General features: G+C 41.0%; 1 protein-coding gene across 27 annotated transcripts in view; it reads right to left on the reverse strand.

The window, feature by feature from the left end:
- The window catches only part of CADPS (calcium dependent secretion activator), a 471796-nt gene that overhangs the window by 125532 nt on the left and 331721 nt on the right, over positions 1–14543 (reverse strand). For 15 of the 27 annotated variants that reach the window (XM_027523777.1, XM_027523778.1, XM_027523786.1 and 12 more), the window contains exons 13-14: positions 11270–11457; positions 9318–9476 (exon numbers count right to left, since the gene is read on the reverse strand). In XM_027523777.1, the coding sequence (XP_027379578.1) occupies positions 9318–9476; positions 11270–11457 (347 nt within the window). The remainder of the gene's footprint in view (positions 1–9317; positions 9477–11269; positions 11458–14543) is intronic. The other 12 variants (XM_027523803.1, XM_027523802.1, XM_027523795.1 and 9 more) reach the window with 1 other exon arrangement.

The following is a 14543-nucleotide window of genomic DNA, read 5'->3' on the forward strand; positions in this document are numbered from 1 at the left end:
GGTCCCACCCTCAATCTCTGACTCAGAGTGTGGGCATCGAGGCCTACACATCATCAGTTTCATTCCCTAAGTTATTCTAACGTGCAGCTAGGATGGCACCATGGCTTTGATCCTGTTTCCTACTTTTCAGTCACTGCCTTGATTCCAGTTTTCCCCTCCCTTTCTTTGAGGTTCCTGGCATCATCCCAATAAACTTTCTTTTGCTTAGATAATCCAGAGTTAGTTTCTGTTCCTTACATGGAACTGACGTACATGCATAAAGCACACATTCCCTCCTTTCCCATGAGCTCAATTTTAGTAGAAATGTTGGCGCCTTTGAACCTAGCTTTACAGACACACACAACAAGGAAACGTGATCCCTTGTCACTGGTTCCACCTAACTGCACACTGGCTAACCACTCACTTCTTGTATATCATGATCCCGCAAACTTGAGACAATATGCAGGTCAACTGCAGTCATTTTTGGAGCCCCGTTGAAGACTGGAAGCTCTCCCACCTGCAGGCCATCGCTGGAGCCAGAAGTGGGTCTCTCAGGCCACGACAGACTATATTGCATCTGACACAGCAGGCATCTCCGGAATCCACCTTTCACGTTTTCGGCAAACCGTTTTCTCACTGTCCTTCACAAAGTTGACATTTTCGGCAGCACGATAGGAAAGATGTCATGTCGGCTGCTCTTCAAGCTCTTGTCACAGTGGTTAGCACCAGTTCTGTCATCTTCATTCTCCTCACAGCCTCCCATCTTAAGCCATGTCACAAATCATAATACATCTAGAGTTGTGTTTTTCTGTTTCTTTCTTTTTTTTTTTAATCAGATTACGATGACCCTAACCCAGCTGCCCACACTTCAGAACTAGTACTGCAAATTCCTCTTCCTTTACCCAAATGTTTCTGAGCTAGAGCTTGTTACTTAATGTCTACTGTAGGATTAATCCAATATGATTAAGCATGAGGCTTTTAATGTGAAAACACTTCATCTTGATATTTGAAATTAAGTGTGAACAACTGAGACAAAGAATTCAAACTACCTTGTGTTTTGTGAAAGTGAACTGACCTCTTTGGGATTGTTAAATTGTTGTTAGACACCCAGGTGGGCACATGGAGTCCTAGCATTTAATTATTCTGCCAACAGGGTTCTCTGTATTGAAAGCTGGGCCACAAAACCTTCATTTGGAAGGTAAGATATTTCAAGAAGGTCAGGTTACTAAATTAATTTGAAACATATTGGGTTAATTGATGGATGTGTTCTGATACTGCATCTATCTGGTAATCAAGTGCAGAATCCAGTGTGAAACGAAATGTGTGAATTCAACAAAAGGGGAAAGCGTGTCTGGTCCACCTCTCTGCATTCAGCCAGCTTTAAGCTCCAATCACTATCAACAAGGGGTAAAACTCCAGCTGAAGTGGGAATATACTTTCTCTCCAAATGCAAATGTCCACATATGCCGGTGCAGGCACCGTAAACACGATACATTCTCTCTCTCCAAATGGATGCATGCCTGCAGACCGCAGTATGGATCCATGAAAATGTCCCTAAACAAGCAAGATAACCGAATCCTGCTTGCTACAAAATTGTTCCAGCCCAGAAACATGAAAGCTGAAAGGGTCAGAGTGGAACAGAATATTTTAGTAGCCGTTCCTTGCAATGGTCCCTCAATAGAACATTCAGACTAAACACACACTCTTAACCTCTCTCTCTCTCTTTAAAAATTGACTTCTAGCAATTATTAACCCTTACAACTTTCAAAATGACACTTTTGAATTTAATCCTATTGTGGAATATTTTCCTTTGTCTCTTTCAAGTGGTTGATAACTCCACGTTTAAGAACACCAAAGCAGCACATCTCAAAAGGAGGCATCCCCACTTGCTCATCTGGATGGTTTGTATAATCTCTAGGTTAATTATAAATTGCAATTAGGACTCTCACATCCTGTAGTCACTGCTTCATTATCAAAGCCCAGCCTTACCCTTTCCTTCTCCTCTCCCTCCAGCCCATGCCCTTTTCTAATTATGCCCGGATGCCCTGGGGCTCAGACACGCTGCTAAAACAAATATATCAAAGTGTTTGTATCACAAAGAGTAAGCTAGGAAGCAACAGCAACCAGTTTCTACAACATTACTAATGCATGGTGAAGATTCTTGAGACTGGCTTTAGACAATTTGAGAAAGAGGTTAGACCAGGGCAAAAATACACAAGGCAGGTTTTCTGTGACTTGTTTACTGCTTTTCTAAACATGGAGCTAAAACCCAACAATATCAGGTGTCTTTACTCTCTCGTAAGGATGGGAGTGACAGAAGTCTCTCCCTACTGAACAATCTCAGAATGTGTAAGTTATTGGCACAAGGACATTAATCAAAGTGGCTTAGGCTCTGCCCAGGTGCTGAGTGAAGCAAGAGCCCCAGAGATGATTAGAAAAATGATATAAAATGTATGAGAGTGCGTTTTTCTTTCTCCAGAGAAGGACCAATTTCTAAAATTTTTACTACATAGATTTTTCTTTTTGAGGACTAAGCGAAGAGATGAGTTCCTTTATTTCTAGACAAGCAAAGATACACCTAGGGTTTAAATTCTACCTTGAATACCCTATGACCCTATGTAGAGATTTCTGAGTGGTTCAGAGCAGTAACATCAGTGGTCAGAGTTTTTGGGTATCACACCTACCCTAAAAAGGGTATGATATCTGAAAATATATTTTGCACCAATGAGCACGGCATGAGGGCACACTAGTGGAATTTTAGAAGGAAAATGCACAATAATTGGATTTTTTGTTAGGCACCAATGGGATAGATATCCAGCACATTTTATGTAAGATTTTATGTTTGAATTGGAAAATCTGCTATTCTCATGGGGCAAATTTCCTTCAGGAAGAGAGTCACATGGGTTAAAGGATAGCATACAAGCTCTAGAGAGAATTTCTTTTTGGGATGCAGACTTTTACATGAAATATCTTTGGACTCTTTCCCTACTCTCCTTCCTCCGATTAGGTGAGGCTGGTTCATTAGGACTTAGAGAGTGTGACACAGCCACGTATAAGGCCACCACCACCCACTCGGAGCTGAGAGGCCAAGCAGCCAGGCACTCCTGTCCACAGTGAGGAAAGGCCTGTGTCAGCATGTAACATGGGACCAGGACTGCTAATGTCACTGCCACCCCCACCCACGCCTGCCTGCTACCAAACTGCTGCATCCACAGGCCGGTAAAACAGAACTGCCCTGCTATCGTCTTTTCTCTCTTTTTTGGGGAGGGAGGGTTAGAAAGCACCAGCCATAATGTCCGGATGGCTGTATGTGCGTGTAACACAGAGAGAAAGGGAGGAAGGAAAGGAGGGAAGGAGATACTGGAGAAAAAAGGAAAAAATAAATACAGATGCAAAATGACTCATTTACTTCCAGGTAGGCATTCCCCCCACAATAAATAAAGGCAACCATGATATGACATGGATTGGGAGTGAGGGACTCAGACTGGAGGCAAGGACATGACCGTAGAGCAAGTGCTGTGGTCCAGCGGAGAGAAGACAGAGGCCTGAACCCTGGCAGTGGTACTGAAGGTAAGGAGAAGTAGGCAGACTTGAGAAAGATGCAAAAGCATTGGCAGGGCACGTAGCTAAATCCCTGGGATGCGCTGAGGAAGGACACATCAAGGACGGCTCCCAAGGTTTTGTCTTGGGCAAATGGGTGGGTGGAATCTCTCACTGACTTAGAAACAGGAGTAACAGGAGAAAAGGGAGTTCCATCTGAGTGCTCAGTTACTAAGCCACAGGGATCACATGGTTTCTGCACACAAGCAGCACCTTGGCTTCAAATGCATTTCCCAAAAGAATCCTTGGACACATTTTCAGAGATTTTTAGGACTCATGCCCTCTTACATCTGCTTACAGACGCATTAATCTATGCAGCCTACTTTGGATTGGGGCAGTTGGCATTATGGATTTGTTAATTGCTGATACAATGTACTTTCTCCGCAGGCCATATGTGAAGAGCAGCACTGGCATTCAAGAAATGTTAAATAATAATGTAAATGAGAAAAATTTCCAATCCCAATAATAAAGGGATCCAAGGAACATTGACGCAACTTGCAATCATCGGAGCTGTTTGATTGCCTTGTCACTGTGGGACAGTGACCAAAGTGATGTTAATCTAAATGTCATCTAGAAAGAAGACTAAAAATATTATGGTGAAAATTAAGTACTGCAACCTTAGGAGCTGATTTAAAAATTAGAAGATATAGCAATTTACATCTGTGGATTTGATGATCGCCAAGAGCAACCAGCTGAACATACTCACATTTTCCTTTTCTTTCCCCTCTCTCTTTGCAAAAATGGGTTGTTTTAAAGAGCTAGTTCAAACTAATGTTCCTTCAATCAATGGTTCTTAAATGCTGCTACATATAAGGGTTTAAAACCAAGATGCTTAGGTCATATCCTAGACTAAATCAGAACCTCTGCTGGTGGGGCTAAGGCATCAACATTTTTTTAGGCTCTTAAAGTGATTCCAATATGCAGCTAAGTTTGACCACCAAGGTCTTGAATAAGGATCTGAAGACTAAATGCCTTAGAAATACCTGGGGAGGAAATGATTAAAAAGGGTAGATGCCTGGCACCATTGAAGACTTACTGAACCAAATTATTTGAAGATGGGACCTCATTCTTTTCATTTTTACAAACTCCCCATGTGATTTCTGTGACAACCCCTGCACAAGCTGAACATCGGTGTCAAGCCTTTAGACACAGAATATGTCTGTATAAAAGAAACCAAAATCCAAATAAAAAGGAGAAATTTCATCCCAACACCTGGAAGTTTGATGTTTTGGGTTTTGTTTGCAGGGGGCTGCCCTGTGCACTGTAGGATCTTCAGAAACATCCCAGGCCTCTACCCACTAGATGACAACGGCATCACAAAGTAACAATCAAAATGTTTCCAGACATCGCCAAGTGTCCCTTGGGGAAGAGATCACCCCAAGTCAAGAATCTAAGAGATTCCAGACATGTCGATGATTCCATTATCTTCCACTCCTTGGAATTATGAACAGTGAAATTGACCAGGTATGTCTACCCTGGATTAGGTGTTCTGGATTCAAGTAGGCAATTAGGCTTCCCAGGTGGCACAGTGGTAACGAATCTCCCTGCCAATGCAGGAGATGTGGGTTTGATCCCTGGGTCGGAAAGATCCCCTGGAGAAGGAAATGTCAACCCAGTCCAGGAGTCTTGCCTAGGAAATCCCATAGACAGAGGAGTCTTGCAAAAGTGAGAGACATAACTCTCTCAAAAGGAGGTTGCAAAAGTGAGAGACATAACTTAGAGACTAACAACAATAACAGGCATAGTCTCTCACAAAGATGCAGCACAGGCTTCCAGAGAAGATGGGATAAACTCAGTCACCAGCACCTGAGTGATCACTGATGATGTCTAGCGCAGCAGGGCTGGGCCCTGCCTCCATGTTTAGGGCTGCTGAGTTATTAAAAGGTAAAAAAAAATTAATAAATGGACAAGAAGCTACGTTTTACCTAATCTAAAGTTGGTTGTGAGATGACAACAGGAATGGGATCTACTGTTGAGTTAAATTCAGTTAAAAGGCAATTTGTTTCCATGGGTTATGAGTTCCTTCTTACTGTGAGTCAAAGAAGAGATAACCTGTCCACATGCAAGCAGTGTTCATCCTGGTGAGAGAGGTAGGAAAATATTTTCCAGTGTTAATTGGTGCTCAAAGGAACGTCTCCTCTAGGTGGCCCTAAGCTCCAGATACCCTCTTTTTCTACAAGGTCAAAATCACCAGGTGGGCCAAGACTGACTGTGGACATCTTCAGGACAAAAATGGAAAATTTTAATTAATTTTTAAATTAATTTCTTTAATTAATTCAGATGGCTGCTACGGTAGGTCACCTGGAAATGTTGAAACTCATATTCAATGGGCTGAATTTGCATCTCAAACCATACAGAGTGCTAATGCTGGGCAGGTAATAAGGCAGAGAAGTTACAAATCCAAGCTCCAAAGATAGAACAACCATGTTTGCTATGTGAACCATGTTCACTGAAGACAGTGATTGAATTTATCTGAGCCTCAAACTCTTCATCTGTTAGGTGACAGAAATAATAATACAGATCTCACAGTGATGCATTAAGGATAAAATGAGATAATATATGTAAATAGCACTTCACACAGTACTTTGCATATAGCAAACACATTAAATGGTGACAAGTAGCCTTATTTTAATTACACTTTATTTATGAATTCTAACAATGGTCTCAAGAGGCAGGTCAGGTGGTCTGGTATTCCCATCTCTTTCAGAATTGTCCACAGTTTATTGTGATCCACACAGTCAAAGGCTTTGGCATAGTCAATAAAGCAGAAATTGATGTTTTTCTGGAACTCTCTTACTTTTTCCATGATGCAGCAGATGTTGGCAATTCGATCTCTGGTTCCTCTGCCTTTTCTAAAACCAGTTTGAACATCAGGAAGTTCACGGTTCACGTATTGCTGAAGCCTGGCTTGGAGAATTTTGAGCATTACTTTACTAGTGTGTGAGATGAGTGCAATTGTGCAGTAGTTTGAGCATTCTTGGCATTGCCTTTCTTTGGGATTGGAATGAAAACTGACCTTTTCCAGTCCTGTGGCCACTGCTGAGTTTTCCAAATTTGCTGGCATATTGAGTGCAGCATTTTCACAGCATCATCTTTCAAGATTTGAAATATCTCAATTGGAATTCCATCACCTCCACTAGCTTTGTTCGTAGTGATGCTTTCTAAGGCCCACTTGACTTCACATTACAGGATGTCTGGCTTTAGGTGAGTGATCACACCATCATGATTATCTTGGTCGTGAAGATCTTTTTTGTACAGTTCTTCTGTGTATTCTTGCCACCTCTTCTTAATATCTTCTGCTTCTGTTAGGTCCATACCATTTCTGTCCTTTATCGAGCCCATCTTTGCATGAAATGTTCCCTTGGTATCTCTAACTTTCTTGAAGAGATCTCTAGCTCCAAAATCACTGCAGATGGTGACTGCAGCCATGAAATTAAAAGACGCTTACTCCATGGAAGGAAAGTTATGACCAACCTAGATAGCATATTAAAAAGCAGAGACATTACTTTGCCAACAAAGGCTATGGTTTTTCCAGTGGTCATGTATGGATGTAAGAGTTGGACTGTGAAGGAAGCTGAGTGCCGAAGAATTGATGCTTTTGAACTGTGGTGTTGTAGAAGACTCTTGAGAGTCCCTTGGACTGCAAGGAGATCCAATGAGTCCATCCTAAAGGAGATCAGTCCTGGGTGTTTATTGGAAGGACTGATGCTTAAGCTGAAACTCCAATACTTTGGCCACCTCATACGAAGAGTTGACTCATTGGAAGAGACCCTGATGCTGGGAGAGATTGGGGGGGCAGGAGGAGAAGGGGACGACAGAGGATGAGATGGCTGGATGGCATCACCGACTTGATGGACATGAGTTTGGGTAAACTCCGGGAGTTGATGATGGACAAGGAGGCCTGGCGTGCTGCAATTCAAGGGGTTGCAAAGAGTCGGACACGACTGAGCAACTGAACTGAACTGAACAGTGGTCTATTTAACTTATTATAGCCCATGGAAGATAATTTTAGAGATTGATGGAGTATACAGATGTTATGATTCTATGTGCTCATTGTGCAGATGAGAAAACTGAGGCACCAAAATGAGATATGATCATCTTAGATTTATGCAGAACAGGCTTTAATACTCAGATCTTTAGAATCTACATACAGTGCTGATGTGGTACAAAGAAGAACTTAAACTCAGAATATCTGGGTTTGCCACCTCAATTTTCAGACATTCAGTTTCATCATCTGCAAAATGGGTATAAAAGCACCTGACCTGAAAATGTTATAGCAAGTGACATGTACGGAGTCAGGAATATATTAAAAGCATTTTGTAGACCGCAGAATATCACACTTAAGTACAGATATTTAAGATTATGATTTTTTTGTTCCTTAAAAAAATAGCAAATATAGACCCTTATTTGTATAAGCCTCAAAGTACCACTCACAATCTTTCCTGGTAGTTTTTCATGGCACAGGAAACAGGTCAGGCTCCATGAAGTGCAGCCATTTGCTCTCTGCTCCGCTTCAGTGCTGATCATGCCAAAACCAGCACCTTGGACAGCAGCCAGAGAAGCCTCCTTTTCAGGCACCTTTAATACTCTGCATTTTCTTACCGACTGCAAGCTACTTCTGCCCTGCACTCTGACCCACACAGGGAAACACAAAAACTCCACTGCACTTCTCTCTGTGTACACTGCAAGTTCAGAAGATGGGTGTTCCCATGAAATCAGGGCTTTCTTTGACCTTCACTATTAGATAGGCATATGATGATCTATTGCCTGCTTCATTTTCTAGGAAGTGAAACTGGCCTTTTCATTTGGTCTGCCTACAGTGAACTGTGTGAATTTTAGGACTTAGAAATTTTCAACTGAGCAAATTCATAGTGAAACATAGAGCACAGCTCCCTGAGAATTTTGTGTCCTTTGGCAATGTCAGGATCAGAACATCCATTTCAAAACCTCACCATGAAACTTTAAAATGTCAGTGTTAATTTGAGGCGAGATAGGGAAGGTGAAGAAGGACATAGTGATAATGCTGGATATAACTGTACATCTACTTCATTTACTTTAAAAGGGAATAAAAGCCACCGATTCGCCATTTTACCAATTCACAAAGAGAACATCTAAAAGACACAGGAAATAAGAGAGGATAAACAAAATCTTAGAACTTAAAAGCATTTTCAAGGTGACTTCATCATATAAATGGTTCTATGAGGAGTCATTAATTTGGTGACAGACATTACTTTGTGACTTTATTATAAACAATTATTTGAAAATGGGTTACTTTAATGGTATAAATGTAGAACTGAGAGGGTCTGCTGAAAATGATGGACCTACTATAAAGGTATAAACTCATTTTAAGCCAACCCATTTTATTTGCTCCTTAACCATAATTTCAAAATTATAAATCATGGGTTGCTTATTATGAGTGACTTGTTAAGGTACCTGGCCCCTAACTAGATGCCACCAAAAAAAGCAATCTGACTCATGCTTCTGTTTACATATTGCACGATTAGTTTTTTCCAATATGAACATGCCTTAAGAGTCACTAAATACCCGATTCAAATTCAGTCCTAATACATGATATTTTTGCCCATTGCTAGGGTTTTTTTTTAAGTGCACCTTCAAACAGAGACTTCAGGAATACATAAAGCTTGCTGTTTGCTAAGGCTGAGATTCAGCACAGATGGGGGAGAGGGAAAGGTCACAGACATCCCAAAACACAAGCCAATACACACAAAACATCTTACCTTTTAGGCTCTGGATTTGCCTGGGTTTTGGGATTTTTTCTTTTTTTGGATTCCTTTTTGGTATCTTTTTTAGCCTCTGGTTCAGATGGGGAGGGAGTTTTGCTCCCTTCAGGGTCTGTGTTTGGTGGCAGCCCACCAAGGTATGCATGCATTTGTTGACTTTGGAGAGGGGGTGGTCGCATGGAGCATGCACAAAGTATGGCCAGCCATGGGAGAATCAAGAGCACACATACATGCACAAACAAAAGAAAGAAAAAGAAGGATGCATCAAACAGCAACAGCAAATGCATTCGAACTAAAATAATAAGCAAAAAAAAAAAAAAAAGATGCAAACTTGCATAAGGAAAATCAGAACTGAAAAGAAAATAAGAAATCCAAAACTGTTTCCATGACAAGATGTATAAACCTAACTGTGAATCAAGTGGCAGTCTTACAATATGAAATCCAGACAATGTGTATCATAATTCATGATGATGTTTACCAGGGAGTTTACAAAAACACTTCATTATTTTATAACACTTCCTTATTCAGTAACATATGTAGAATACAGTGTGACAACCCAGAGAATATAATGCAACTTCTCTCTCTCTCTTTAAAGAATTCAGTCCAAGAGGCTGTAACAGATAGTCATCAAAGTGTACATATTTATAAAAAGCAGAATTATGCAGAGATAGTCCCCAGGTATCAGAGTTTTCATGAATATCTTTTATGCAAATGAAAGGTCATGTGCTGGGCTAGCAAACCTGGTAACAATGGGAGGTGATGAAAATCTTGTTGCCTGTTAAATATTCAAACCTACAGTGCTATTGTTACCCAGCTCTAAATGTTGAAGTTGCATCTCATAAAATCTACCAGCACTAGAGAGAGGAAAAGCACCAAACCAACCCCACAGATATTCCAGAGTTCTATAGCTTGCAAAGATGACTGACATGGTCTGATTTAAAAGAAAAAGTTGTCAATTCTGGACTCTCCCATGTAAGAATTTCCCCAGAGCAGTGAGTTTTTTACTGCAGGCTGGGTTTCTGAAGCCACCTAGTTTTCCCTGGGTGTGCCTTCCCTGGCTGTTGGTCAGGGTTCACGGGGTAATGGAGGCTTCTCTTTATAGTAATGTGAGGCTACACATACTGGGATAGTAAATCACTGGCTATGGCAGTGCAGAAATTTATTCCGGGTCTTCAGAGCCAAATGGTACCATTCTTAAGTTATTTGCTGCTTTTTGCATTATTTAAAACACGGATCTTTTCCTCCAGGAGCTGGGCAATGTCTAAAGAAAGAAAGTACTTAGTATGAAGTTAGAAGAACTGATGTTTGGTCTTGTCTGTAAAACCTATAAACCGAAGGGGTTGACTACACCATGATCTCAGATCTCCCAGCTCTCTGGTTAAACTCAGTGTCGTGATTATCTACGTCTCCCAGCATCACTTTGCTTGCTTCAGCCCTTAAGTTTCCTCTGCTGAGCATTTGTACATGCTCCTCCTTTTGCCCAGAACCACTCAGCTCCTACTTTAGTACTCGGCCCAAGCATCAGCTCCTCAGGGAGACTCTCCCAGCATCCTGCCACCCCATCTGAATCATGGTCTTTCATTAAATGCTACCATGGGATTTCATCCCTGTTTCTCAAAGAATCAATTTCTCTGTAACTCTGCCTTTGCTTGATGTCTAGTTTTTGCTCACCATGTACGCTGAAGGTGTATCAGAGACCACTCTAGAAGTCCTGTTTGCCGTTTCTGTCAAGACTCATGAGAGGAGAAGAAATTCAGACCTGTGTGTATGTTCTTTGCGTTTGTGTGGCTGGTGTGTGTGTGTGTGTGTGTGCGCGCCCACATGTCTGGACTACTGAGCAAATAGAAATGGGTAGACTTAGAGATGACCCTAAGAGCAGGACCAGCTGTAAACCACTGCCAGCACCTTAAACATCTTTTTAAAAGGAATACCCCTGGACACGTGCCTACCTGTTCCCATGGACGTGGGATGCACAGAAGGCGAAGCTATAGTGAAGGAGGGTTGGGTCGATCATGGCGCCGTTTTCTGCCCGTTCAAGCAAGTCTCTGAGGTAGCACAGATGTCGGTGACACCCTCGGACTCCGTTCCGGGCGCAGTACTCGTCTAGTACAAACACCTGGCCAGGACTGAACCAGCCCTGATTGGGGAATAAAGGAGAGACCTTCTTTCAAATACAGGCTGGGTTTATGTAGGGGAGAGCTCTGCAGTTGGGGGTGACTGGAGAAGGGGGTTAAAAATAGCCAGAGCCAACACCTCCTGATTGCTCATTAAGCCCCAGTCACTCTGCCACACGCCATGTGTGCTAGCTGGTTCGGTCCTCACCAAAGCCCTGTGAGGGAGGTGCTGCTCTCCCTGGTGGACGGATGGGAAACCCGAGCTCAGGGAGTACATGCAATTTCCCTAGTGTCCCACAGCTAGTAAGTGATGGAGTGTGGATTAGCAGAGGGCACGATTCCAGAAACAAGAGTCTCACCCACTGCTTTAACACTGAATCATAAACCCTAAGAGCACTGGAGTGGGGCTAGGGCAAAGTCTTGGTTACTGACAAGAGAAAATAATAACATTAATGCCTTAAATTGGTACAGTGCTTTACCCTTGACAAGAGCTTTTAGTTGAGCCCATGACAACCTTGAGAAGTAGACAGGGCAGGTTTATGTTTATTTCACAGATGAGGAAATGAAAATAAGAGCTCACAAATAATACAAAATAGCCAGGACTCAAACCCAGCTCTGTCTTTCTCCATATCTTTTGTATTTTTAATACTCTGGAGCATTAATAAATACTAGGATTGATCTACATTCATGCCAGGACTTCATAAATCCTTTCACTTTGGAAGAAAAAAAAATTTTTTTTTTAGATTTTAAAATGAAGATAATAACAGAACTTTCCAAAAAGAACAACATGACTTTAAGTTCTCAAGTTGTGAATCATATATGATTCAACTAAACTGAGAGGAGCTTCCTGTGCCCAGGCTGAGGTTTTATATTCTCCCTGGCAGTTATTTGTTTTCTTATTATGTATTTGCATGCTGCAGGACCACGCAAAACTCTGCTCTAAAAAAGAATCGGGCTGGAATCTCTGATGCAGAGCACATTAGGACGTGCCATGGTGTAGAAACTGCTGCCTCCACCAAGCACTTAAGAAAAAAGATGCCCAGTAAGGCCCAGCGACTTGCCACTCAAAGTCACTCTTGGGACAAGCCTGTAATGAAATCACTTCTTTCAGTCTGAGTACTTTTCTGAAGCCAGAAATAAAAATTGAGGTGGTACTTTGTAAGCTGGGAATTTAGGATGATCTTAAATATAAACCTAATTTTACTTTGAGGGTCTTCTCTGAGTCATCTTTTGAATATACCTCTCCATCCTGGGAGAGAAACGGCAAAAGGAGAAAGTGACTGGGTGGCAGGTAGAGGCCACAGAAGTGCAGAACGGAGGCCCCTGCAACACTCGGATCTTGTGCTAGGGGTCCGGGGAATCTTCGATTGACAACATGCAGCTCAGCAATGCATCCGACGAAAGACGGCATCTTTCCTATTTCAAATGATAAGTTACTGCAGAGGGCGGGAGAGTAGTCGAGGCAGTGGGCTGCCCCTATAGGCAACTTCTTTGCCACTCCATCTGCTACCCCAAATGCTAAATCTTAGAAACAACACTGCTGTGAAAGATTAAAATATATTTTCTACGACTCAGATGACACCAAGTCTTTTGTAGATGCCAAAATAGCTGCTTTGAAAAGAGTTGAAGAAATATCAATTAGGAGCTCAGTCGAAGACACAGAAAAATTTATGTATCCCTGCTGGTCGGTCTCCAAAACTGACTGGAAAAAAAGACTGTAATAATGAGAAAATGGAATGTATGGAGGCAGGAGACGAGGTCCTCTTAATGGCTCTTATTTTCTGAAATTGGGGGACGACGATTAATACATACAGGTATACAAATGGGGAAGGAAACTATTTTACACTATTCACAATTAATTTGGGGTTTTGGGGCCTGAATATGACTAACAGGAAGCGAGCTTCAGAATTTCATTTCTGGTTTAATTCTTTAGACGGCATTCACTCCTCAGGGATGAATGTCTTAGCGAAACAGAAAACCAAAGAAAGTACGATTTGAAAAAAGTCTTGAAAATAATACGTCTCAAAAAAATTCCTCAAGAGACTAGGAATTATATATAAAAGGAAACGATTTAAGTTCAGAGGCAAATTCTTACAAGTTTCATGAACACAATTTATAATGACGTGAATAATTACATAATCACAGAAAACACATTTGAGAAAAACTGCCTTGCAATGCAAGGTAAGCCTTTTTTTTTTTTAAAGTCAAAATGATGTATTCCTTCTCAGTTTGGCAAAGTTCAGACTTCTGATAATATGATTCTAAACCTGAGATAATCAATGAATCTTTTATGAGACAAAGATTAATAAATTATTCCACATGATCCTGCTTCTGTTTTTTGGACTATTTTATCTGTCATTTTTATATTTTGGCTTCTAACAAAGAACAAAAAAAGGAATTTAAAAGAAAAATTGGAACAGACTTAGGAGAAAGCCGTATCATTTAAAAAAAAAACCCAGATTTTCATTATATTTATGTTGCTATCAATAAAATGTTAACCTGAGTTAATTAATATTAACAATATACAGATATATTCATCTTAGTATGTGGAGTCAGAGATGAGGCTTTTCCTCTGTGTAAAGCCACTGTATCCTTTCCCCTCACCTTTCCCATCTATAAAGTGGGATCAATAGTCTATCTTTAAAAAATAACAATTTCTGGTTTGCAGAAGAAAATAAATTGAGTCTTTTTTAAATTGCATAGCATAAAGCCCAAAATGTATCTTCAGAAATCCAATAAAGACATAATAGCAGTCCTTTGCATTTAAATGATTTAAATCTAGGTTTAAAACAGGATTTTAAGAAATACCCATGCACTTGTGGAAGAGTTCGACTTCTAACCATCTTAAGCACCATAAAAAAATTCCCTCAAAGGGTATAAAAAATGCTTGGAATACTATGTAGGGAAAAAAGCCACCCAAACAAACAAACCCAAACCCATTTAGCTTATGTAAGGGGAAGTGAACTTTATTGACAAATCATTTTAATCTTTAAAAATATAAACAAAAAGGACCCATTCATTTCCGAGACAGGAGCACAGGGTCTTATTATCTGGGGTGAGGTGGGAGGGGGATCTTGAAGACTAAGAAACCAAGGCAATTTTTACAAGT

The sequence above is a fragment of the Bos indicus x Bos taurus genome, chromosome 22 (genome assembly GCF_003369695.1).
Source record: "Bos indicus x Bos taurus breed Angus x Brahman F1 hybrid chromosome 22, Bos_hybrid_MaternalHap_v2.0, whole genome shotgun sequence".
Taxonomy (NCBI): domain Eukaryota; kingdom Metazoa; phylum Chordata; class Mammalia; order Artiodactyla; family Bovidae; genus Bos; species Bos indicus x Bos taurus.